Genomic DNA, 27,975 nt, shown 5'->3' with positions numbered 1-27,975 from the left:
GCGCTAAAATATCCTAAAAGAGAAATTTTGTAGATTGCAGATTAATGTTATTCTTTCCCTTGTAGGTTTGTGTGTGAAGGAACTATTGAAGACAAAATCTTTGAACTTCAGGAGAAGAAGAAGGAGCTGGCAAAGAAAGTGCTGTCAGGGACTGGAGAAACATTTACCAAGCTTACTCTTGCTGATCTTCGAATCCTTTTCGGCGTCTGAGTCGATCTAAGTGGAAAATAAGATAATTTTTCAAACTCTAACAGTCAAAGTACACTCTTAAAAAGATCCTCAGAAAATACTACATGATTTCTGAAACATATCAAAACATTTGAATGCTGTTGTATAATTATGACAACATACAAAAGCTTCATATACTAAAGTTATTTACATTTGGTATTTACCGTATAATTGTCTCAAAGCTTAATCCCCATCCCACATTTGGTTAGATGTTGTCTTGATAAAGGTAAGATATGCCAACAAATTCATCATCAATGTTATATTGGCTATTACCTGCAAAATACTAAAATTAGAAAAATTGTTTTTGTTCTTAGCATTGGTTAAGATTCAAGCAGCCAAACTATTTACTTTTGTATTCACATGAAGTGCCTACTCATGCATTGTTAAGGTAATGATGAGAAATAAACCACAGCTCAAATTGCACTTAGGTTAGTGATTAAGTTGACATTGTCAAAAATTTAGTACAATGTTACAGTTCCAGCTTCTTGCGTGACAGATGAAACTTAGATCAATGCCTATTCTTGCATTGAGAGAACATTCCCTCATTTAATCTCATCTCCATTCTCCAGGATTCTATGAGAAAAGTAATTTTAATTTCTCTTGTGTAAACCAATGTGTCATTGCACTTCCTTTGCTTTGGCTACTCAGATGAAAGTGGACCCATTTACATTTAAAGTACCAGTTTATAACCAACAGTTTACACTTGGAATAGTGAATTCTACAGTTATAATGCACTGTTAGATCTCTAGTTTAAATTCATTCTTCAACAAGTTCTGAGATCTTGCAAATCTTGCCAGCACTCTCACAGAATCATAAGTACCAAACTGGGTAAAAATTTTGGCTACCCATGGTATCGCATTTGGCTAACTATATTTCAGAAGAAAACTTTGTGCATAGGTATACAGTATAACTAGGATATTTTTAAATGTAATCGTAGGATTGCATTTAAAAATATTGTCTTATTCAGTGATTACCATGTAATTTTTATTTTGCCAAAAGGCTTTTCATTAGCGGTCAGTAATGCTGCGTATTCCACATTGATGCATTTCCTGCCTGTTTACATTTATCTATTTATAGATAAATGTCTACATTTATCAAAATAAAGCTTTTGGGATAACTTTTGTGGATTGCAATAATAAAGCTCAACATTTCATTATGTAAACCAATAGAAAAAAAATTAAAAATGAGACTAGTAATTGAAAAGAACTCTCCAATCAATAGCTCATCTTGAAAAATGAAATGGAACATCATTACACAAAAAAGGATGTACTAAACTGATTCTTGGGTTAGTGGGTCAGCTGTACAAGGGAGAGATTAAGTTGGGTGGGTTTACTAACATAGAAACATAGAAAATAGGTGCAGGAGTAGGCCATTCAGCCCTTCGAGCCTGCACCGCCATTTAGTATGATCATGGCTGATCATCCAACTCAGAACCCTGTACCTGCTTTCTCTCCATACCCCCTGATCCCTTTAGCCACAAGGGCCATATCTAACTTCCTCTTAAATATAGCCAATGAACTGGCCTCAACTGTTTCCTGTGGCAGAGAATTCCACAGATTCACCACTCTTTGTGTGAAGAAGTTTTTCCTCATCTCGGTCCTAAAAGGCTTCCCCTTTATCCTTAAACTGTGACCCCTCGTTCTGGACTCCCCCCAACATCGGAAACAATCTTCCTGCATCTAGCCTGTCCAATCCCTTTAGAATTTTATACGTTTGAATTAGATTCCCCCCTCAATCTTCTAAATGCCAACGAGTATAAGCCTAGTCTATCCGGACTTTCTTCATATGAAAGTCCTGCCATCCGAGGAATCAATCTGGTGAACCTTCTTTGTACTCCCTCTATGGCAAGAATGTCTTTCCTCAGATTAGGGGACCAAAACTGCACACAATACTCCAGCTGTGGTCTCACCAAGGCCTTGTACAACTGCAGTAGAACCTCCCTGCTCCTGTACTCGAATCCTCTTGCTGTGAATGCCAACATACCATTTGCCTTTTTCACCGCCTGCTGTACCTGCATGCCCACCTTCAATGACTGGTGTACAATGACACCCAGGTCTCGTTGCATCTCCCCTTTTCCTAATCGGCCATCATTCAGATAATAATCTGTTTTCCTGTTCTTGCAACCAAAGTGGATAACCTCATATTTATCCACATTCAATTGTATCTGCCATGAATTTGCCCACTCATCTAACCAATCCAAGTCACCCTGCATCCTCTTAACATCCTCCTCAGAGCTAACACCGCCGCCCAGCTTCGTATCATCCACAAACTTGGAGATGCTGCATTTAATTCCCTCGTCTAAATCATTAATATATATTGTAAACAACTGGGGTCCCAGCACTGAGCCTTGTGGTACCCCACTAGTCACTGCCTGCCATTCTGAAAAGGACCCGTTTATTCCCACTCTTTGCTTCCTGTTTGCCAACCAATTCTCTATCCACATCAATACCATGTGCTTTAAGTTTGCACACTAATCTCCTGTGTGGGACCTTGTCAAAAGCCTTTTGAAAATCCAACTATACCACATCCACTGGTTCTCCCCTATTCACTCTACTAGTTACATCTTCAAAAAATTCTATAAGATTCGTAAGACATGATTTTCCTTTCACAAATCCATGCTGACTTTGTCCGATGATTTCACCTCTTCAAATGTGCTGTAACCGACTCTAGCATTTTTCCCACCACTGATGTCAGGCTAATCGGTCTGTAATTCCCCAGTTTCTCTCTCCCTCTTTTAAAAAGTGGGGTTACATTCGCCACCCTCCAATCCTCAGGAACTAATCCGGTATCTAAGGAGTTTTGAAAAATGCATCCACTATTTCTTGGGCAACTTCCTTAAGCACTCTGAGATGCAGACCATCTGGCCCTGGGGATTTATCTGCCTTTAATCCCTTCAATTTACCTAACACCACTTTCCTACTAACATGTATTTCCCTCAGTTCCTCCATCTCACTAGACCCTCGGTCCCCTACTATTTCCGGAAGATTATTTATGTCCTCCTTAGTGAAGACAGAACCAAAGTAGTTATTCAATTGGTCTGCCATGTCCTTGTTCCCCATGATCAATTCACCTGTTTCTGACTGTAAAGGACCTACATTTGTCTTAACCAATCTTTTTTCTTTTCACATATCTATAAAAGCTTTTACAGTCAGTTTTTATGTTCTTACTTTACTGAGTTATTTTTACTGAGAGGGGGGTCTCATTTATCCATTGAACTTTGCAAGTATTTCAATACATTTCCCCTGACTGGGATGTCTAGACCCTGGAGTCATACTCTCAAAATTAGGGTTCACTGATTTAAGATGGAGTATACATTTTTATTGTAACTTTTGATCTGAGTGACCAGAGAGACGATGAAGCTGGTGATATAAAGGTCTTTATTCTTCACAAGCTTGCATTCTCCTGGAGACCCACAGTAGAGTCTCTCATATTCAAAGTACATCACATTTTTGTCCTTCAGATCAATAATAATAAATATTCAATCCAATTTCAATAGTTACAGTGACATCATTTATTTCATTATTTTAGGTTTGACAATGCTTCCTGTGAGGTACCTATCTACAGTGGAAGCATATCTTCATCTTCAAATACCTGAAACATGAGAAATTCTGTAGATCCTGAAAATGCAAAACATCACACAAAATGCTGGAGGAACTCAGCAGGTCAGGCAGCATCTAGGGAAATTAATAAAGTGTCAGCATTTTGGGCCAAGACTCTTCTTCAGGACTGGAAAGGAAGAGGGAAAATGCCAGAATAAAAAGGTGGGGGTGGGAAAGGAGGACAGCTAGAAGGCGATTGGTGAAACCAGGTAGGTAGGAAAGTTAGAAACATAGAAAACCTACATCACAATACAGGCCCTTCGGCCCACAAAGCTGTGCCAAACATGTCCTTACTGTAGAAATTACCTAGGGTTACCAATGGCTCTTTATTTTTCTGAGCTCCATATACCTATCCAGGAAACTCTTAAAAGACCCTATCGTATCTGCCTCCACCACCGTCACTGGCAGCCCATTCCACGCACTCACCATTCTAAAAAAAAACTTGCCCCTGACATCTCTGTACCTACCTCCAAGCACCTTAAAACTGCCCTCTCGTGCCATTTCAGCCCAGGGAAAAAGCCTCTGACTATTCCCATTGTTACGAATGAGGAGCAACTCTGATGGGCAGAAGGGTACAGAATCGTCAATGTCCGTCCCCCCCCCCCCCCCCCCCCCGCCTTGGAGAATCTCAAATCGCTACTATTCTGATGCGGTTATCAAGGGAGATGAGAGAGACAACGCAGGGATACACACAGGTTGGAATGTCTCCTATTGACAAAGAGAGAGATTACTGCTATTGTCTCTTGAAGAAGGAATTGTGTATTGAGTACTGTTCTATTCATTGAAACCCCTCAGGGGACAACCAGAGTGGTCTGGTTGAGGGATTGCATCATCCCAACCTGATTGACATCTGAGACCCCATGAGTGGGGATCAAAAGTCGGGTCTGGGGAACACCCCTCAGACGCACCAGGAGAGACGCTACGAAACCGGTGGGGGCTTGTGTGTGTGTCCACCCCTGCCTGGGTGACGAGTCTGCCACGGAACGGTCTAGCTAAAGGATGGAGACGGATCAAGATCGTAAAAGGAAAGTCGGCAAGCTACTCTCTCTCTCTCTCTCTCTCTCCAACAATTGCAACACAGTGAACAACAACTACTGCAGGCTGTATGAACTGAACTGAACTTTATATTACCATCGGACAATTCATTATCCCCTAGACAACGATAGAGCTTATTTCTTACTGATGATTATTATACCTGCACTTTTAGGTTTAGTATTGATGACGTATATTATCTGTATATTTGCATTGATATTATTTTTGTGTATTTTTACTAATAAATACTGTTAAAAATAGTATCACCAGACTCCAACGGACGCCTCTATCTTTGCTGGTAAGTAACCCAGTTATGGGGTTCATAACAACTTGGGGCCTCGTCTCGAGATTTGATACCAAATTGGAGGGCCAGTAAATCGGGCTTTTAAGTCCAGACTTGGATCTGGTTGCACGGGTAACCAGACGGGAAACCAGCAAAGATGGATGTAGACGAATTTACACAAAACCCGACTTTGAAGGCGCTAGAGGGGGCCACAAAGTCGGACTTGGTAAATATTGCGAAACGACTAAATCTCGCAGAGGTGAGGTTGTCAATGAAAAAGTGGGAGATGTGGAGGGCCATAACTCAGTATTATATTGAGATGAATGTGTTTTCGGCTGAGGTATTGGACAATATCCCTAAAAAGGTACCAGCTATTGGGACGGCTCAGTTAGAGTTGGAGAAATTGAGGCTGGACGCGGAACAGAGGAAAAGGGAGTATGAGCTCCAGCTAAAGGAGTTAGAGGCGAAAAGGGAGTATGAGCTCCAGCTAAAGGAGTTAGAGGCGAAAAGGGAGAAGGAAAGTGCTGAAAAGGAGAAGGAAAGAGCTGAAAAGCAGAGGGAGCATGAAAGAGCTGAAAGTGAGAAGGAGAAACAGAGGCAGCATGAGCTGGACATGGAGAAGTTAAGGTAAGAGTGAAGAGCTCAAGGGGCAGACCGAGAGGAGAGGTTTAATGTTAGTCGGGAGTTTAGGTTAGTACCTCCATTCGAGGAGACGGATATTGATAGTTATTTCTTGCATTTTGAAAAGGTGGCAGTGAATCAGAAGTGGCCCAGAGATCAGTGGGTGGCGTTGTTACAAAGTGTGTTAAAAGGGAAGGCACAACGGGCATATGCGGCGTTGTCTGTGGAGGAGGAGGAGTATGAGAATTACGAGGAAGTAAAACAGGCCATTCTTCGGGCCTACGAATTGGTACCTGAGGCCTATAGACAAAAGTTCAGAGATTTAAAGAAAGTGGAATCAGACGTATGCAGAGTATGCCTATGAGAAGGGTGTGCTCTTGGATCGTTGGTGTGCAGCAGAAAGGGTGGAAGAGGATTTTCGGCATTTCAGGGAGTTAATTCTGATTGAGGAATTTAAAGGTTGTGTTTCGGATGATATCCGGATGTATTTGAATGAGAAGCCGAATAAGTCCATCTCCGAATTTGCCAGGTTCGCAGATGAATATGCCCTAACCCACAAGACAAAGTTTTCCTCGAATAAGAGTTACCAGAAAGACCGTAGGAACGGTAGAGAAAGCCCGCCGGCTGAGGCAGGAATTCAGCCGGGAGCTAGTGGTAAAGGCAAGGAGGAAGAAAGGCAAGCTGGCAGGAGGGTTCCTGGCTTGACCTGTTTTAATTGTGGAAAGGTGGGTCATATTGCATCTAAGTGCTTTGCTCTGAGGAAGGAGACAGGAAAAGGGAACGCAGCAGTCCCTACAGGGTGTATTGTGTCGATCAGCAAATCGACGAGGAAGCCCCAGGTAGATAGAATACGAGAGGGGCGTGAGAAATTTATTTCAGAAGGGACCATGTCTGTGAAAGAGGGAGAAACACCAGTTCCAGTGCAGATCTGGAGAGATACTGGAGCTGAGCAGTCACTGATTCTCAGTAAGGTACTAGATTTTGGTCCTGAGATGGGAGAGATAGTCTTGAGAGGCATAGGAAAAGGGACAGAAGCTGTGCCTTTGCATAGGATCATTATAAATTGTGATCTGGTATCTGGACCAGTTGAAATAGGGGTGCGATCAGAATTTCTGAGAACTGACGTAGACATCCTTCTGGGTAACGATTTAGCCGGTGGTGAGGTTTGGTCAGCAATGAAGCTGACGAGCCAGCCTGTCAGTGTTGAGGTCCCGCCCCTAGGTTCCAAGATCTATCCCGCATGCGCGATCAATCGCAGCATGTCGAGAAAGACAGCTGAGAAAGAGACTAGTTTAAATCAGGCCAGTATCGATTTGGCTGAGATGTTTTTACCGACCCTGTACCAAGAGGGGTTGGAGAATGGTAAAACGGAGAATAGGGAGGTGAAAGGGAGTAAGGGAGAGGAGGTAGACCTACCCTTAGCCAGGAGGAAATTTATAGAGGCACGGAGTAAAAATGAGAAACAGATAAGGCTGTTAGAAGGTCCAGGGTTGGACATGGATGATCTGTCTGGCTTGACAGAACTGTTTGAAGAAGTTGAAGAATTTAAATGCATTCCTGAAAATGAAATAAGGGCAGTCCTAGATGAAAAGGATGCCATTACCTTGAAGGAGTCTGCTGGGTTGGCAGATGAGGTTGTTTCAGCCCACAGGGTTGAGTTTACTCCGGAAGGGAGTTGCCCAGAGAGTAACTGGGAGGATCAGGGGAACTTAGAATTTGAAAAGGGGACGGGTATTGAAAGCCTGGAAGAGGCAGATGTCCCGTTTGAGTGTGTTCAAGATGTGGATGCACGTGGTACTGAACTTAGTAATGAAACTCAGGAAAAGGCTGAGGTATCTGATTCAGTTAACAAGGAGTGCAGTCCTTGTGGGTCAGAGGGACTTGGTTCAGTGAAGAAAGGGTTAACCTTGGTACTAGTGGGAAGTGAGAATTCCCAGTTGTTTGTGTTCGAAGGTGTGTTAAAAGTTAGTAAGGAGATAAAAGGTGGTGATGTGGATATTATTATTGAAGGAGAAGGGAAAAGTGTAGTTCCTAAGTTGAATGAAGAAAATTTAAAGTCTGGATTGGTGTCAGAAGCAGTAACCAGGCTGAAGAAACAATGGCTTGTTACCAAGGTGCCTGCGAATCAATTACAGTTTGATTTGGAATGTAAAGGTGCCCCACGCGCTAATGTTATTCAAGGGTGTGCTGTGAAGAGGCAGAATTTGAAATGTTGTTTGGACAAAGAGGGATCGCTTGCAGATATTAAACTGAAAACTAATAGAATGAAGGGTCCTGAAGATAAAACTAACGACTTGCTTAAAAATAAAGAATTGCGAGGAAGTTCAGAAAATGGGCTAAGTTTGGAAAACATTGTTGGTAAAATAACTCCTATGAAAGGAGCATGCAAAAGCCTATTCCACACTGGTACGCAAGCTAACCACGTGGGAGTTCACTGGAAAAGGGGCGAGGGTTGACGGGATGCCACTTTAAATAACAGGACCCGGTTTTCAGGGATTTCGACAAAGCATGTAAATAATAAAGACAACACCATGGAAGATTGACTTTTAAGTTTGAAAGTAAAATAAAGACTAGTATTTGCATGAACTTTTGTAATATACACGTAAGCTAAGATCACAACTCTTTAGTTTTGTTTTGCTGAAGAAAAGGAATGAAAATAGGTGGTTATTAAATTGGAGTCTGATGCTACAGGAATTTATTAGGTACAAGATATTAAGATATTAAAGGAAGTGACACTGTAATCGCTAAATGTTTAGATGCTAAATTGAATGTGTCACTGTATTACTCTGTAGTGAAAAACTCTTTTGTATTGTGTTAGATTCTGAAATTCTGTAAGACTCTTGTATTAGTTAATTTTTCCCTGTGGTAAAAACTCTTAGAAGGATGGGGGTGTTACGAATGAGGAGCAACTCTGATGAGCAGAAGGGTACAGAATCGCCAATGACCCCCCCCCCCTTTGGAGAATCGCAAACCGCTACTATTCTGATGTTGTTATCAAGGGAGATGAGAGAGACAACGCAGGGATACACACAGGTTGGAATGTCTCCTATTGACAAAGAGAGAGATTACTGCTATTGTCTCTTGGAGAAGGAATTGTGTATTGAGTACTGTACTATTCATTGAAACCCCTCAGGGGACAACCAGAGTGGTCTGGTTGAGGGATTGCATCATCCCAACCTGATTGACATCTGAGACCCCGTGAGTGGGGATAAAAAGTCGGGTCTGGGGAACACCCCTCAGACGCACCAGGAGAGACGCTACGAAACCGGTGGGGGCTTGTGTGTGTGTCCACCCCTGCCTGGGTGACGAGTCTGCCACGGAACGGTCTAGCTAAAGGATGGAGACGGATCAAGATCGTAAAAGGAAAGTCGGCAAGCTACTCTCTCTCTCTCTCTCTCTCCAACAATTGCAACACAGTGAACAACAACTACTGCAGGCTGTATGAACTGAACTGAACTTTATATTACCATCGGACAATTCATTATCCCCTAGACAACGATAGAGCTTATTTCTTACTGATGATTATTATACCTGCACTTTTAGGTTTAGTATTGATGACGTATATTATCTGTATATTTGCATTGATATTATTTTTGTGTATTTTTACTAATAAATACTGTTAAAAATAGTATCACCAGACTCCAACGGATGCCTCTATCTTTGCTGGTAAGTAACCCAGTTATGGGGTTCATAACAACTTGGGGCCTCGTCTCGAGATTTGATACCAAATTGGAGGGCCAGTAAATCGGGCTTTTAAGTCCAGACTTGGATCTGGTTGCACGGGTAACCAGACGGGAAACCAGCAAAGATGGATGTAGACGAATTTACACAAAACCCGACTTTGAAGGCGCTAGAGGGGGCCACAAAGTCGGACTTGGTAAATATTGCGAAACGACTAAATCTCGCAGAGGTGAGGTTGTCAATGAAAAAGTGGGAGATGTGGAGGGCCATAACTCAGTATTATATTGAGATGAATGTGTTTTCGGCTGAGGTATTGGACAATATCCCTAAAAAGGTACCAGCTATTGGGACGGCTCAGTTAGAGTTGGAGAAATTGAGGCTGGACGCGGAACAGAGGAAAAGGGAGTATGAGCTCCAGCTAAAGGAGTTAGAGGCGAAAAGGGAGTATGAGCTCCAGCTAAAGGAGTTAGAGGCGAAAAGGGAGAAGGAAAGTGCTGAAAAGGAGAAGGAAAGAGCTGAAAAGCAGAGGGAGCATGAAAGAGCTGAAAGTGAGAAGGAGAAACAGAGGCAGCATGAGCTGGACATGGAGAAGTTAAGGTAAGAGTGAAGAGCTCAAGGGGCAGACCGAGAGGAGAGGTTTAATGTTAGTCGGGAGTTTAGGTTAGTACCTCCATTCGAGGAGACGGATATTGATAGTTATTTCTTGCATTTTGAAAAGGTGGCAGTGAATCAGAAGTGGCCCAGAGATCAGTGGGTGGCGTTGTTACAAAGTGTGTTAAAAGGGAAGGCACAACGGGCATATGCGGCGTTGTCTGTGGAGGAGGAGGAGTATGAGAATTACGAGGAAGTAAAACAGGCCATTCTTCGGGCCTACGAATTGGTACCTGAGGCCTATAGACAAAAGTTCAGAGATTTAAAGAAAGTGGAATCAGACGTATGCAGAGTATGCCTATGAGAAGGGTGTGCTCTTGGATCGTTGGTGTGCAGCAGAAAGGGTGGAAGAGGATTTTCGGCATTTCAGGGAGTTAATTCTGATTGAGGAATTTAAAGGTTGTGTTTCGGATGATATCCGGATGTATTTGAATGAGAAGCCGAATAAGTCCATCTCCGAATTTGCCAGGTTCGCAGATGAATATGCCCTAACCCACAAGACAAAGTTTTCCTCGAATAAGAGTTACCAGAAAGACCGTAGGAACGGTAGAGAAAGCCCGCCGGCTGAGGCAGGAATTCAGCCGGGAGCTAGTGGTAAAGGCAAGGAGGAAGAAAGGCAAGCTGGCAGGAGGGTTCCTGGCTTGACCTGTTTTAATTGTGGAAAGGTGGGTCATATTGCATCTAAGTGCTTTGCTCTGAGGAAGGAGACAGGAAAAGGGAACGCAGCAGTCCCTACAGGGTGTATTGTGTCGATCAGCAAATCGACGAGGAAGCCCCAGGTAGATAGAATACGAGAGGGGCGTGAGAAATTTATTTCAGAAGGGACCATGTCTGTGAAAGAGGGAGAAACACCAGTTCCAGTGCAGATCTGGAGAGATACTGGAGCTGAGCAGTCACTGATTCTCAGTAAGGTACTAGATTTTGGTCCTGAGATGGGAGAGATAGTCTTGAGAGGCATAGGAAAAGGGACAGAAGCTGTGCCTTTGCATAGGATCATTATAAATTGTGATCTGGTATCTGGACCAGTTGAAATAGGGGTGCGATCAGAATTTCTGAGAACTGACGTAGACATCCTTCTGGGTAACGATTTAGCCGGTGGTGAGGTTTGGTCAGCAATGAAGCTGACGAGCCAGCCTGTCAGTGTTGAGGTCCCGCCCCTAGGTTCCAAGATCTATCCCGCATGCGCGATCAATCGCAGCATGTCGAGAAAGACAGCTGAGAAAGAGACTAGTTTAAATCAGGCCAGTATCGATTTGGCTGAGATGTTTTTACCGACCCTGTACCAAGAGGGGTTGGAGAATGGTAAAACGGAGAATAGGGAGGTGAAAGGGAGTAAGGGAGAGGAGGTAGACCTACCCTTAGCCAGGAGGAAATTTATAGAGGCACGGAGTAAAAATGAGAAACAGATAAGGCTGTTAGAAGGTCCAGGGTTGGACATGGATGATCTGTCTGGCTTGACAGAACTGTTTGAAGAAGTTGAAGAATTTAAATGCATTCCTGAAAATGAAATAAGGGCAGTCCTAGATGAAAAGGATGCCATTACCTTGAAGGAGTCTGCTGGGTTGGCAGATGAGGTTGTTTCAGCCCACAGGGTTGAGTTTACTCCGGAAGGGAGTTGCCCAGAGAGTAACTGGGAGGATCAGGGGAACTTAGAATTTGAAAAGGGGACGGGTATTGAAAGCCTGGAAGAGGCAGATGTCCCGTTTGAGTGTGTTCAAGATGTGGATGCACGTGGTACTGAACTTAGTAATGAAACTCAGGAAAAGGCTGAGGTATCTGATTCAGTTAACAAGGAGTGCAGTCCTTGTGGGTCAGAGGGACTTGGTTCAGTGAAGAAAGGGTTAACCTTGGTACTAGTGGGAAGTGAGAATTCCCAGTTGTTTGTGTTCGAAGGTGTGTTAAAAGTTAGTAAGGAGATAAAAGGTGGTGATGTGGATATTATTATTGAAGGAGAAGGGAAAAGTGTAGTTCCTAAGTTGAATGAAGAAAATTTAAAGTCTGGATTGGTGTCAGAAGCAGTAACCAGGCTGAAGAAACAATGGCTTGTTACCAAGGTGCCTGCGAATCAATTACAGTTTGATTTGGAATGTAAAGGTGCCCCACGCGCTAATGTTATTCAAGGGTGTGCTGTGAAGAGGCAGAATTTGAAATGTTGTTTGGACAAAGAGGGATCGCTTGCAGATATTAAACTGAAAACTAATAGAATGAAGGGTCCTGAAGATAAAACTAACGACTTGCTTAAAAATAAAGAATTGCGAGGAAGTTCAGAAAATGGGCTAAGTTTGGAAAACATTGTTGGTAAAATAACTCCTATGAAAGGAGCATGCAAAAGCCTATTCCACACTGGTACGCAAGCTAACCACGTGGGAGTTCACTGGAAAAGGGGCGAGGGTTGACGGGATGCCACTTTAAATAACAGGACCCGGTTTTCAGGGATTTCGACAAAGCATGTAAATAATAAAGACAACACCATGGAAGATTGACTTTTAAGTTTGAAAGTAAAATAAAGACTAGTATTTGCATGAACTTTTGTAATATACACGTAAGCTAAGATCACAACTCTTTAGTTTTGTTTTGCTGAAGAAAAGGAATGAAAATAGGTGGTTATTAAATTGGAGTCTGATGCTACAGGAATTTATTAGGTACAAGATATTAAGATATTAAAGGAAGTGACACTGTAATCGCTAAATGTTTAGATGCTAAATTGCATGTGTCACTGTATTACTCTGTAGTGAAAAACTCTTTTGTATTGTGTTAGATTCTGAAATTCTGTAAGACTCTTGTATTAGTTAATTTTTCCCTGTGGTAAAAACTCTTAGAAGGATGGGGGTGTTACGAATGAGGAGCAACTCTGATGAGCAGAAGGGTACAGAATCGCCAATGACCCCCCCCCCTTTGGAGAATCGCAAACCGCTACTATTCTGATGTTGTTATCAAGGGAGATGAGAGAGACAACGCAGGGATACACACAGGTTGGAATGTCTCCTATTGACAAAGAGAGAGATTACTGCTATTGTCTCTTGGAGAAGGAATTGTGTATTGAGTACTGTACTATTCATTGAAACCCCTCAGGGGACAACCAGAGTGGTCTGGTTGAGGGATTGCATCATCCCAACCTGATTGACATCTGAGACCCCGTGAGTGGGGATAAAAAGTCGGGTCTGGGGAACACCCCTCAGACGCACCAGCAGAGACGCTACAAAACCGGTGGGGGCTTGTGTGTGTGTCCACCCTTGCCTGGGTGACGAGTCCTCCACGGAACGGTCTAGCTAAAGGACGGAGACGGATCAAGATCGTAAAAGGAAAGTCGGCAAGTCTCTTTCTTTCTCCCTCTCTCCCTCTCTCTCTCTCTCTCTCTCTCTCTCTCTCTCTCTCTCTCCTCTTCTCTCCCCTCCTCCCCACCCCCCAACAATTGCAACACAGTGAACAACTACTGCAGCCTGTATGAACTGAACTGAACATTATATTTCCATCGGACAATTCATTATCCCCTATGCAACGATAGAGCTTATTTCTTATTGATGATTATTATACCCGTACTTTTAGGTTTAGTATTGATGATGTATATTTTCTGTATATTTGCATTGATATTATTTTTGTGTATTTTTACTAATAAATACTGTTAAAAATAGTATCATCAGACTTCAACGGATACTCCTATCTTTGCTGGTAAGACACCCAGTTACGGGGTTCGTTATACCATGATCAATGCCTCTCATCAACTTATACACCTCTATCAGGTCACCTCTCATTTTCCGTTGCTCCAAGGAGATATGGCCAAGTTTATTCAGCCTATTCTCATAAGGCATGCTCCCCAATCCAGGTAACATCCTTGTAAATCTCCTGTGCACCCTTTCTATGGTTTCCACATCCTTCCTATAGTGAGGTGACCAGAACTGAGCATGGTACTCCAAGTGGGATCTGACCAGGGTCCTATATAGCTGCAACGTTACCTTTTGGCTCCTAAACTCAATCACATGATTGAAGGCCAATGCTCCATATGCCTTCTTAACCACAGAGTCAACCTGCGTAGCAGCTTTGAGTGTCCTATGGACTCGGACCCTAAGATCCCTCTGATCCTCCACACTGCCAAGAGTCTTACCATTAATACTATATTCTGTCATCATATTTGACCCACCTCACACTTATCTGGGTTGAACTCCATCTGCCACTTCTCAGCCCAGTTTTGCATCCTATCAATGTCCTGCTGTAACATCTGACCGCCCTCCAACACTGTCCAGAACACCTCCAACCTTTGTGTCATTAGCAAACTTACTAACTCATCCCTCCACTTCCTCATCCAGGTCATTTATAAAAATCACGAAGAGTAGGGGTCCCAGAACAGATCAGAGGCACACCACTGGTGACCGACCTCCATGCAGAATATGACCCGTCTACAACCACTCTTTGCCTTGTGTGGCAAGCCAGTTCTGGGTCCACAAAACAATATCCCCTTGGATCCCATGCCTCCTTACTTTCTCAATAAGCCTTGCATAGGATACCTTGTCAAATGTTTGCTGAAATCCATATACACTACATCTACTGCTCTTCCTTCATCAGTGTGTTTAGTCACATTCTCAAAAAATTCAATCAGGCTCGTAAGGCACGACCTGCCCTTGACAAAGCCGTGCTGGCTATTCCTAATCATATTATGCCTCTCCAAATGTTCATAAATCCTGCCTCTCAGGAATTTCTCCATCAACTTACCAACCACTGAATTAAGACTCACTGGTCTATAATTTACTGGGCTATCTCTACTCCCTTTCTTGAACAATGGAACAACATCCGCAATCCTCCAATCCTCTGGAACCTAATCCCGTCCACACTGATGATGCAAAGATCATTACCAGAGGCTCAGCAATATCCTCCCTCGCCTCCCACAGTTGACTGGGATACATAAGGCATGTACCCCAATCCAGGCAACATCATTGTAAATTTCCTCTGCACCCTTTCTATGGTTTACACATCCTTCCTGTAGTGAGGTGACCAGAACTGAGCACAGTACTCCAAGTGGGGTCTGACCAGAGTCCTATATAGCTGCAACATTACCTGTCGGCTCCTAAATTCAATCACATGGTTGATGAAGGCTAATGCACCGTATGCCTTCTTAACCACAGAGTCAACCTGCACAGCAAATTGAGGGTCCTATGGACTCGGACCCCAAGATCCCTCTGATCCTCCACACTGCCAAGAGTATTACTATTAATATTCTAAATGGTAAAGGCTGGAGAGGAAGGGGAGGAGTAGGAGCCCAGGGGGAGGTGATAGTGAGAAGAGGTAAAAGGCCAGAGTTGGTTGGGACAAAGTAATGTGTAAAAGCTTCTGGGGAGAGAAATGCCAAGCACCCAAAATTAATCTGTGAGGGCTTTAAGTAAGGAAATATCCCAACCATGGATTGATCAGATGTGTCTGTGCCTATGTTTGATGTTCTCAGTGACAAACTCGGTCTGCTCTGCAAGCTCCCTTGTACTCAGTCAGCACGGTGTAAATAACTTAAGCAGTGTCGTCTGGTTTGATGCACACCAATTAGCATAACCCCATTGTTTTATGAAAAAGAAAAGAATCGTGTGCTTTCAAAGCATATATGACAAATATCATTTAGTAGCCAAACATAGTGTTTGTATGCAAAACTGTCCTATTAATTTACAGAATTGTTTACATTAAGAACTGAAGACTGTTTCTTGCTTGAATTAGTATCTGCTATATTCATATAATTTCATAACTTCAGAATAATCCCTAATATAGCTTCTAAAGAATTTCATTCATTGCAACTTACCAACAAAACTGAACGCAATCACTACCAGCAATAATAAACTAATTCCCACGATGATGATGACAGTACGTGAGATAAATGGGATGAGATGGTCATCTGCAAATAAGAGTATACAGATCATCATCATTCTCTTTCAATAATTTAACAATCTTTAATGCAAACTGAAATTCTTGCAAATTAATGCAAATTTAAATTCTTCAAATTAATGCAAACTGAATTTTTTTTTAAAAAATCTGGCCATTTTACAAATCAAATAACTGAGAGACAAAAGACTTGGCGTAGATGGCTTCGTTGTTTTCTGCGGTTTTGTTTTCAAGTGATCTGAGCATCTTAAAATAAATTGGATTGACACTGACCTATTTTGCATGTGTATGACAATCACATTTTTTTGACCCATACCTGCATTGCTTCTAAGGCTACCTCTTATCTTAAAGAGCACAGATAGGAACTGAGAGGTTTTTTCAAAAGTAAAAAACGATATCAAAACCAGATGTTAGAATTAAATTAAATTAATGTTTGACTGACGCAAATTATACTTTGTTAATGAAACGTGCTAAATATGGTTCAGTGTAATTCATGCAGCACAGTATGAAACAAGTATTGGAAATGTCATAATATCTGAATGTTCTAGAGTTTGATAGTGTCTGTCAATAGTAATTGAAAAGTAAAACATTACAGATTTTGAACATTTTAAATGCTGACAATATTTGTCATCTGGGGAAAGAACATTTCAGTTTAAATATTAATTATGTATTTGAATTTCTTCAAATTCAAATGTGTTGGCGCGTGGCTAAGTGGTTAAGGTGTTCATCTAGTGATCTGAAGGTTGCTGGTTCGAGCCTTGACTGAGGCTGGCTGCGTGTGTGTCCTTGAGCAAGGCACTTAACCACACATTGCTCTGCGATGACACTGGTGCTAAGCTGTCATCAAGCTGTATGGGTCCTAATGCCCTTCCCTTGGACAACATTGGTGGCATACTGCTGGTCTTCCATTAAAATAAAACCTTGCCCAGGCTTGCACCCTGGAAACTTCCCAAGGCACAAATCCATGGTCTATCAAGACTAATGGAGACCTACTACTACTACTATTTGAATTTCCTTAGTGTATACTTATTCTAAGTAAACCTGAAGGAATAACTTGTGGATTGAAAAGTCCATATCAATGATCCCTCTAAACAATTAGCATCAATTCATTCCATATCATTATTAGCTGCTCTCATGGGGGAGGGAATAAACAGTGGTTACAGATCATGTGAAATCAAATGTGTTTTAAAAAGACTAACAATGATCTGATGTCCCTCCATGACCAAGTTTCTGCAAATATCTCCATGGTGCATCCTTCATTACTTGGTGCCTGTGCAGACCCTGATTTATAACTGCACCCATATATTTAATTGTGCAGTTTAGATTTTCCACTACAAATCTTAATGTTTCATCTCAAACTATTGCAATTACTTGACCATAAGTAGACCACATGTAAACTGCATGGTAACTTACATTTTTTCACAAGTTAAATTCTGGTTTTAATTCTTTTAACTAAATATTATGCTTATTATATACCAAATATACACTGATAAGACTATAATAGCACTCTAGGAAAGTGACAGTATGATATGCATGGATATTTATGATAAATTATGTTTGGTTAAATACAATTTAAGAACCCCAGGACTAATCTTGCTGGAAATACAGTCATTTTCCTTTATAGAATATAATCCACAGTAGCATATATATTCAGCTGAAGTCTTCTGTGCAGATAGTTTAAAGAACAGTGATAGTAGGAAAATAAGTTCAAGCATACATTAATTTTCCAATGGTAAATTCTCTCCATGCACCTATCAAATTTCTCTTAAATCCACAATTTCTGCTAGCAGCTCATTCCACACTCTCACCACCCTCTAGGTGAAGAAATTCCCCCTCATGTTCCCTTTAATAAATATTTCACCTTTCATCTTAACCCATGACCTCTAGTTCCCGTCTCACCCATTCTCAGTCGAAAAAGTTCACTTGCATCTATCGCTCAGAATTTTGTATACCTCGATCAAATTTCCCCTCAGTCTTCTGTGCTCTGTGGACTAAAATCCTAACCTATTCAACCTTTCCCTATAACTCAGGTTCTCAGGTCCTAGCACTATTGTTGCAAATTTTCTCTGCACTCTTTCAATCTTATTAACATGGTTCCTGTAGGCAGGTGGCCAGAAATGCACACGGTACTCCAAATTAGGCCTCACCAATGTCATATACAACATCGACATAACATTGCCTACTCCGGTACTCAATACTGGAGTATGAAGGCCTATGTGCCAAAACCTTTCTTAACGGCTCTATCTATAATGCCACTTTCTCAGAATTATGAATCTATATTCCCCAGTCCCTCTGTTCTACCACACTCCTCAGTGTTCTACCATGTAAACCCAAGCCAGGTTTGTCCTACCAAAATGCACCTCGTCACACTGCCAGTTTTCAGCCAATTTTTGTCATCTGGTCCAGTTCCTATTCCAAGCTTTGATAGTCTTCCTCACTGTCGACTACACCCCCAATTTTGCTGTCATCACAAATTTGCTTATTGCTTACGTGCAGGACCCAGAACATATTCTCTGAAATGGTAACACTGAGGAATTTAAAGCTGCTGACACTCTCCACGCCTGATCTCCTAATGAGGACTGTCTTATGGACCTCCAGTTTCACCCACCTGTAGTCAATAATCAGCTCGTTGGTCTTATGACATACAGTGAGTGGTTCCTGTTGTAGCACCACACAGTCAGGAATCTCATTCTTATCCACAGAAGCATCTGTCTGTTCCCCAAACCAATGACACCACTATCATTACAGCTCACCTCTTTTCCTCCCTTCCCTTCTCAGCCACAGTGCCAAAGACCTGACTGACCATAAGAGCAGAATTGAGTCATCACGTCTGCCCCACTAGTTCATCATGGCTGATCCATTTTTCCTCTCGGTCCCAATCCCCTCCCTTCTCTCCATTTCTCCTCCTGCCCCAACCAATCAAGAATCTATCAACCTCTGCCTTAAAATGTATGAAATGACTTGGCCTCCACAGCTGCCTGTGACAACAAATTCCACAGAGTGGTCAGCAGCACTGGGGCTCCACAGGGGACTGTCCTGTCTCCCTTTCTCTTCACCATCTACACCTCGGACTTCAACTACTGCACAGAGTCTTGCCATCTTCAGAAGTTTTCTGATGACTCTGTTATAGTTGGATGCATCAGCAAGGGAGATGAGGCTGAGTACAGGGCTATAGTGGGAAACTTTGTCACATGGTGTGAGCAGAATCATCTGCAGCTTAATGTGAAAAAGACCAAGGAGCTGGTGGTGGACCTGAGGTGGGCCAAGGCACCGGTGACCCGTTTCCATCCAAAGGGTCAGTGTGGTCATGGTGGAGGATTACAAATACCTGGGGATATGAATTGACAATAAACTGAACTGGTCAAAGAACACTGAGGCTGTCTACAAGAAGGGCCAGAGCCGTCTTTATTTCCTGAGGAGACTGAGGTCCTTTAAGCTGGACGATGCTGAGGATGTTCTACGAGTTTGTGGTGGCCAGTGTCATCATGTTTGCTGTTGTGTGCTGGGGCAGCAGGCTGAGGGGAGCAGACACCAACAGAATCAACAAACTCATTCGTAAGGCCAGTGATGTTGTGGGGGTGGAACTGGACTCTCTGACGGTGGTGTCTGAAAAGAGGATGCTGTCCAAGTTGCATGCCATCTTGGACAATGTATCCCATCCACTCCATAATGTACTGGTTAGGCACAGGAGTACATTCAGCCAGAGACTCATTCCACCGAGATGCAACACTGAGCGTCATAGGAAGTCATTCCTGCCTGTGGCCATCAAACTTTACAACTCCTCCCTCGGAGTGTCAGACACTCTGAGGCAATAGGCTGGTCCTGGACTAATTTCCACTTGGCATAATTTACTTATGATTATTTAATTATTTCTGGTTTTATTTTGCTATATTTCTACTCTATTCTTGGTTGGTGCAACTGTAATGAAACCCAGTTTCCCTCGGGATCAATAAAGCATGTCTGTCTGTCTGTCTGTGACTGAAGAAATTCCTCTTCATCTCTATTATGAAAGCCTCTATTCTGAGGCTGTGGTCTCTGGTCCTGGACTCTCCTACCATTAAAATCATCTTCTCCACATCCACTCTATCAAGACCTTTCGACAATCGATATGTTTCGACGAGGTCACCTCTCATTCTTCTTAATTCTAGTGAATACAGGCCCAAAGCCATCACACACTTTTCATATGACAAGCCATTCAATCTGGAATCATTTTCCTATGACAAACTCCCATGAACCCACTCCAGTGTCAGTACATCCTTTCTAAGAGAGATTGCTTAAGAGATAACAGATCCATTGGTCATGATCTTTCAAGAATCAACTGATGGTTCCAGAATATTGCAAATGTTATTCCAGTCCTTAAGAAGGGAGGAAGGCAAAGGAAAGGAAATTATTTGAGCATGTAGGTATGAAGAAAGGGGATGTGCTGGAGCTTTTGGAAAGCATCAAGTGGGGTAAGTCACTGGGACTGGACGAGATGTATCCCAGTCAACTGTGGGAGGCGAGGGAGGATATTGCTGAGCCTCTGGTAATGATCTTTGCATCATCAATGTGGACGGGAGAGGTTCCAGAGGATTGGAGGATTGCGGATGTTGTTCCATTGTTCAAGAAAGGGAGTAGAGATAGCTGCTACATAGGTTGACACTGTGGTTAAGAAAGCATATGGAGCATTGGCCTTCAATCATGTGATTGAGTTTAGGAGCCAAAAGGTAACGTTGCAGCTATACAGGACCCTGGTCAGATCCCACTTGGATTACCGTGCTCAGTTCTGGTCACCTCACTATAGGAAGGATGTGGAAACCATAGAAAGTGTGCAGAAGAGATTTACAAGGATGTTACCTGGATTAGGGAGCATGCCTTATGAGAATAGGCTGAATAAACTTGGCCGGATCTCCTTGGAGTAGCAGAGGATAAGAGGTGACCTGATAGAGGTGTATAAGATGATGAAAGGCATTGATTGTGTGGAATGTCAGAGGCTTTTTCCAGGGCTGAAATGGCTAGCATGAGAGGGCATAGTTTTAAGGTGCTTGGAAATAGGTACAGAGGTGATGTCAGGGTAAGTTGCTTTTTTAAAAAAAAATGCAGAGTGGTGAGTGCATGGAATGGGCTGCCAGCAATGGTGGTGGAGGCAGAAACGATAGGGTCTTTTAAGAAACTCCTGGATAGATACATGGAGCTCAGAAAAATAGAGGGCTATGGGCAACCCTAAGTAATTTCTAAGTTAGGGACATGTTTAGCATAGCTTTGTGGGCCAAAGGGCCTGTATTGTGCTGCAGATTTTCAATGTTTGTGTTTGCTCCTTTTCAGTCTTCTGGAACCACTCCAGAAACTAGTCATTCTTAGAAGATCATTACTAATGCCTCCACAGTTTCTCCTGCCTCCTTTTTTAGAGCCCTGGACTGTACACCATCTGGTCCAGGTGACTTATTTAATTTCAGACCTTTCAGTTTCCCAAGAACCCTCTCCTTAAAAATGGAAAATCAACACACTTCTAGCCCCTGACACTCTGGAACTTTCACCATACTGCTGGTGTCTTCCATAGTGAAGACAGATGCAAAATACTTCATCTGCCATTTACTTGTCACCCATTACTACCTCAACAGCATCATTTTCCAGTGGTCCAATATCTATTCAAACCTGTCTTTTACACTTCATGTATCTCAAGAAACTTTTATTTAATATTATTGGCCAGCTTATTTTTGTATTCCATTTTTTCCTTCTTAGTGACGTTTGTAGTTGCCTTCTGTTGGTTTTTAAAAGCTTCCCAATCCTCTAACTTCCCACTAATTTTTGCTCTATTATAAGCCCTCTCTTTGGCTTTTATGCTGGTTTTGACTTCTCTTGTTTGCCATGGTTGTGGAATCTTGCCTTTTGAATAGGTCTTCCTCTTTGGGATGTATTTATCCTGTGCCTGCTGAATTGCTTAGAGAAATTCCAGACATTGCTGCCATGTCATCATCCCTGCCAGTGTTCTTTTCTAATCAATTCTGTCCAATTCCTCTCTCATGCCTCTGAAATTGCCTTTACTCCACTCTAATATGAATACATCTGACCTTAGCTTCTCCTTCTCAAATTCAGGGTGAAATTGGTCATATTACGATCACTTGCCACTGAGGGTTTTTTTTTACCTTCAGCTCTCTAATCAATTCTGGTTCACTGCCCAACACCCAGTCCAGAATAGCTGATCCCCTAGTGGCCTCAACCATTAGCTGAGCAGCTGTAAAAAAGTTTTTAGGTACTCTGGAAATTCCCCCTCCTGGAATCCAGCACCAAGCTGATTTTCCCAATCTACCTGCATATTGAAATCCCCCATGACTAATATAACATTGTCTTTTTGACATGCATTTTCTAGATTCCGTTGTAATTGGCAGACCACATTCTTATTACCATTTGGGGGGGGTGTGTATATAACTCCCATTGGGGTCTTTTTACCTGTGCAATGGTTTAGCTCTACCCACAACAATTCAACACTTTTCTTCCATACATCATCTCTTTCTAATGATTTAAGTGTTTAGCCAATGGAGCTATGCCACCCCCTCTGCCTTCCTGTCTGTCCTTTTGATACAATGTGTATCCTTGGATGTAAACCTCCCAGTTATAATCTGCTTTCAACCATGATTCAGTCATGCCTACGTCATACCTGCCAATCTGTAACTGTGTCACAAGTGCACCTGTTGCAATGAGTGACTGAGGAAGTGAACCGAGGTGCAGGACACAGACGGAGATTGAGTTTGGATGCTTACATGGGCGTAAATGCTGATCAGCAAACAGGAGAGATCTTGACATGGAGCCCAGATATGTAACCTTGACACGGAGCTTCATAGGTAAACCTTAAAACTGGATCTAGTCTTAGAACAAATGGTTATAAGTTGTTGGGAAAGGTAGTTATCTCACGGGGAAAAAAACAACGAATTGGTAACTAGTGGTTGTGACGCCGGAGTTCTTGTACTGCAGTTCTTGATGGAAACCAGGTGTGCCATCATCAAAGCAAATGAGAAGCAATTGGGAAATTAACGGTCAGAATCGTGGCACAATCAAAGGAAATTAGGAGCAAGATGGGAATTAACGATCAGGGCCATGACAGCACCTACCTACCTTATTCTGTTTACTATGTTCATTCAAATATAACAATTTCAGCACTGTATTCACCCTTTTCAATGTTCTCCCCTTTTACACTGCAACTCATCCTGTTGACTGCAGATTTGCCCTGTCAACAGCCCTTCCTTTCTAGGAGTCTCATTGCACATTGCTTTTGTTTGTAAGCCAACTCCCTCACCTCTGTTCCCATCACACTGCCAAATTAGTTTAAACCTTCCCAAACAAATCAACTATTCTCAGACTTCCAGCCGGGTATCGATTATAATTAACGTTTCGTTGACAAACTCTGCCATCTTCTTCAGAGATGATGCCTGGGTATGTCTAGTCCAGGGGTATTTAAACCCCCGTTGTCCGACCCTCCGGATTGGTAAATCTTCATCGAATCAGGGTTCAGCTCCCCCACCTTGTTTACAATTGAATTCCAGTTCATCCGTTAGAGGAGGAGCTTTGTTACACACAGTGATAGCACCAGATCCTTTTACACCTACCGAACGACTCTAGCAAACCTGCCCATGAGGATGTCGGAGCCCCTCGGGTACAGTTTGTACCTTGATCCCAATGATCCATAAATCTGAACCCCTGTCCCCCGCACCAGTTCCTCAGCCACGCCTTCGCCTGCCAAGTCATCCCATTTTTACACTCACTGTCGCTTTCTTTCCTCTGCCCGGTCATCCACGCCAACAGTGTCTAAAGTTCAAAGTATGTATACTTCATACAAGCTTAAAAATTGTTTCCTTACAGGCAGAGAACCCCAATAGAACCCATTAGAAACAAAATAAGACCATCAAACACCTCGTGTGCAGGGAGAGAGAAAAATAATGCAGAATATAAAGGCAAGGGAACACCACTGAGAACTGAAGTTTACAAAGCCAGGCATCATTGCAGGCGATCCAGAAGACCACTAAACTGCAGGCCACAGCCTCAGTTCAACGCAGATACGAGCAAACCCCGCGGAGTATTGAGCCGGGGTGACCCGCCCTCGCTTCCGACCCCGACACCCAGACTAATTCAATCAGGCCCGACGCTTAAATCGTATAAATCGCTGGTCGTTCCTCGCTCTCTGCCACTTCGATACTCTCTTCGCCTCCATTCAGTCGGTGCACGACCTTCCCAATTCAGTTCGGCTCTTAAATCGATCGAGCCTCGGATCCTTCCTCCACTTCGCCCTGCCTTGGTTCTGCCGCATGGAATTGCCTCCAAGCCAGCTCCAACAACTCCGAGTCCGGACTTGCAACCGTCCTGCCTCCTTTCGTTGCTTTATGAGTGGACAATTCTTTATTACTTGTCAATATTTCTCATATTGTTGGCCTTCCATTTTCTAATAAAACTGACCTTGTTTTCGTCCGATAATCTACCTAACTGGAACACCGCGCTCTTCTAATTATTCTGTTTAACCTGTCTGTATCTTCTGCCTGTTTGACGATAACACACAACGCCAGTCTTTTTTTTTAATCAATTCAGTATATTAAAATAAATGATTTTGCAATAAGACTGTAGAAATTGAGGGCGTTACCCGAATTTTTACTCTTCAGATCAACGAATTGCTTTCACCCCATGGGGTGTATAGATTTACTTCTATCTACCCGCAGTAAGAGAAACAAAATAGAGCCGGGGAAGGGGATTAATTCGAAATGTTACAGCGAGTGAAAATCTAAAATTAAAAACAGCAGCCAATAGAAATGTCCATCAGGTCGGGTCGCAACTTTGGGAAGAGAAACAGACGTAAAGTCTCAGGCCGAAGAGTTCTGACGAAGGTGCTTCGATACCAAACGTTTGTTTCTCACCAGCAACGGGCCCCGAGTGTTTCCATTATTTCTTGGTTTTATTCTTCTGCTTCTTTCGTTCCACCACATCTTGGTCAGTCAGCTACAGTTCCACTGGTAGTGTCCCAACTGTGACAGTTCACGGTTCTGATTCCACATTACCAATCCCCCTGGCGTTTAACCATATTTCATGTCGGCGTTGAAAAAGCGGTCGGAGGTTCGTATTTTAACCGCCTCTCTTCCGACGAACTTTTGGGAGTTTGTATGAACATCCCTGCTGCCCCTGGACGTGGTGGCGCTGATGAATTCAGCGACATGTCTTCTCTTCCCCATGCGGGAGATTGTTTCGGTGTTGGTTAATCTGGTTACTTTGGGTCAGAAGCAAAACACAAACCAAAAGCGGCGAAGACAGGATTCCTTCAGCAGGTCAGGGCGCGTTTGGAGAAAGGGACCTAAAGACCCGTTATCCAGCTCGGCCATTGGCCCCAGTTCCCTCGCTTCACACTTTGCCCGGCCTGCTGAGAATTTCCAGCGTTTACTGCTTTCATTTCATACGTACCTCGGATGGTCACTTCTGTTCCGCTTCCAAGATATGTTTTCCAGTGGCTCGAATCCATTGTCAGCGCTGAGCAATGGTAAGTGTCAGAGTCATCCACAGTCACCTCGCGAATGACCAGCCGGCCTTCCTTCCCAGATAGAGAGATCCGAGTGTTATTTTTCAGGAAATTATTGGACCCGTTCACAGGACAGTCCCGTGTCCGCGTCCAATAATACCTCGCCGAATCCACCCGCTCGTCCCCGGATAACAGGGAACAGTAGATCCGAGAGGTCTGTCCTCGGAGAAGCCGAAGGCGCCTGGCTCAAATTCAGACCAACAGCGGGCCACAGAACAGAAAATCAGCAACAAGATTCAAAATTATGAGAAGGCCACGGGAATAAATGTCAGACGGGGAGAGCGTGTGAATTACCCGGAATTACACAGCCAGACCGTGTACAATAACTTCCAAGTTGTGTGAAGGAAGCGCAGAGACACGGAATTATTCTGTGTAAACTATTAAACGTGTTCGCTATTGGTTCTATTATCAGGTTTATTTCAAATGCAAGTTGATGTTGTTCCCTCAAAAGATCTACTGAACTTCGCTCCGTTGAAACCAAAATTAGAAAGGGCGTGATAATCGGTGTACAACAGTATCTGTATGAAGGAAACCGGTTACCTTTACGGACTTGTGGGCATTTTAGTTAGGAGTCTAAACGTTATATTTAAAAAGTCTTGAAGTCGAAGCTTTAACTCCAAAGCCCCCCTAACAACATGTCTCAGTCGTGTTCGCGAACCGTGGGGTTTGTTCCTTTTGTAAACCACCAACCTCGGCTAAAATTGAGAGGTTTATGTAGAAAGTTAGCGAGGGTGTGTGCTTCTAATCCAGAATCCAAGGGTATTCACAGGTGTTTGTTTCTGTCTAGTTAGTACTTATTACCAATTCCATTCATAAATCTTCACAAGTAGCATAATTATTTGATATATGCACGATAACATACTGCGCAAGTTTTCTATCAATTCAATAAATTGAAATAAATGATTTTGCAATAAGAGACTGTAGATATTGAGGCCGTTACCCGATTTTTTACTCTTCAGATTAACGAATTGCTTTCGACCTATTATTTGATTTAATTTACAAATTTTATCTCCAATTTTCACCAGTAATTGGGAGAAGCAGGTTGTGGGATTTATTCCCTGTGTGAAACACCTACCTCGGTTGAAAGGGAAATTTTTCCTCACACTCCCTGTAACGTGGTGAACCAGGCAGGTGATGTCGGGAACTGACTCCCGCCGAGAGTCGGTCACCCGCAGCCGGGAGCTCAGGTTGTAGGTATGGTCCTCGTTTACCCTCAGCGGATCCGCCTCTGTTTCATACGAGACATTTCCCGTTACAGTCCAAGAAATACTCAGATCTTTCGGGAAAAATCCCGCAGCCACACAAATCAGGGTCTGAACCCCAGCGGCTTCGTTCTTGGGATCCAGAGAGAGGGAGACGTCAGGCTTCGCTGCAGATAACGGGAGAATTAACACATGGTGAATGTTACTGTAACCCAGATGGATACAGAGAGCAACAGTGGACACAACTGAAGACAATTGATTATTTGGTGTCTCAAAATGCACGCCAGCAGGAAGAGACAAAATACAGCCGGGAAGCGGAATGACTTCGACATGACGCAGCGCGTGAAAAACTAATATTGAAAATAGTAACAATTGGAAATATCCATCAGGTCAGGTCGCAACTTTGGGAAGAGAAACAGTGGTAAAGTTCTGACGAAGGATTTTCAATACCAAGTGTTTGTTGCTCATCAGCGGATGGGCCCCGATTGTTTCCATCATTTCCTGGTTTTATTTTTCCGCTTCTTTCGTTTGACCACAACTTGGTCAGTTAGCTACAATTACACTGATAGTGTCCCAACAAGGACGTTTCACGGTTCAGAAGCAAAGGATTCCTTCAGCAGGTCAGGGCGCGTTTGGAGAAAGGGACCTAAAGACTCGTTATCCAGCTCGGCCATTGGTCTGAGGCATTGGCTCCAGTTCCCTCGCTTCACACTTTGCCCGGCCTGCTGAGTATTTCCAGCGTTTACTGCTTTCATTTCATACGTACCTCGGATGGTCACTTCTGTTCCGCTTCCAAGATATGTTTTCCAGGGGTTCGAATCCATTGCCACCGCTGAGCAATGGTAAGTGTCAGAGTCATCCACAGTCACCTCGCGAATGACCAGCCAGCCTTCAGACCTAGACAGGGAGATCCGAGCGCCATTTTTTAGGAAATTACTGGATCCGCTTTCAGGTTTGTCTAGTGTCCGCGTCCAATAATACCTCGCCGAATCCAGCCGCTCGTCCCCGGATAACAGGGAACAGTAGATCCGAGCTGTCTGTCCTCGGAGAAGGGTCAGAGCTGAAGGTGTCTGGTTCACTTTCAGAGCAACAGCGGGCCCTGAAACAGAAAATCACCGCAATTAGCAACAAGATCCAAAACTATGAGAGGACAACGAGAATAAATGTCAAACGGAGAGAGCGCGTGAATTACCCGGGAGAAACAGCCAGACCGTGTACAATAAGCCTCCGAGTAGTGACATGTTGGGTGAAGGAGGCGTCGACTCGGGACAGGAGTCACCCGGCGCTGAG

The 27,975-nt window shown here is 43.1% G+C and overlaps 2 protein-coding genes across 3 annotated transcripts in view; one reads left to right on the top strand and one right to left on the bottom strand.

Moving 5' to 3' along the window:
• Positions 1 to 3,715, top strand: part of ttf2 (transcription termination factor, RNA polymerase II) — a 76,047-nt gene extending 72,332 nt beyond the window's left edge. For both annotated transcript variants that reach the window (XM_073045435.1, XM_073045434.1), the window contains exon 23: positions 66 to 3,715. In XM_073045435.1, coding sequence (XP_072901536.1) covers positions 66 to 210 — 145 coding nt within the window. In that variant the 3' untranslated portion in view covers positions 211 to 3,715. The remainder of the gene's footprint in view (positions 1 to 65) is intronic.
• LOC140727733 (Ig heavy chain Mem5-like) lies at positions 106 to 27,975 on the bottom strand. Its single transcript, XM_073045437.1, has 5 exons — positions 27,878 to 27,975; positions 27,452 to 27,784; positions 26,559 to 26,852; positions 15,872 to 15,964; positions 106 to 216 (listed from the first exon to the last, which is right to left on the bottom strand). Exons 1-5 carry the CDS (start codon positions 27,924 to 27,926, stop codon positions 173 to 175), a joined length of 813 nt encoding a protein of 270 aa, XP_072901538.1. The 5' UTR covers positions 27,927 to 27,975; the 3' UTR covers positions 106 to 172.

This window comes from Hemitrygon akajei, chromosome 5, assembly GCF_048418815.1.
Source record: "Hemitrygon akajei chromosome 5, sHemAka1.3, whole genome shotgun sequence".
NCBI lineage: Eukaryota > Metazoa > Chordata > Chondrichthyes > Myliobatiformes > Dasyatidae > Hemitrygon > Hemitrygon akajei.
This window is presented reverse-complemented; position numbering and strand designations above follow the sequence as displayed.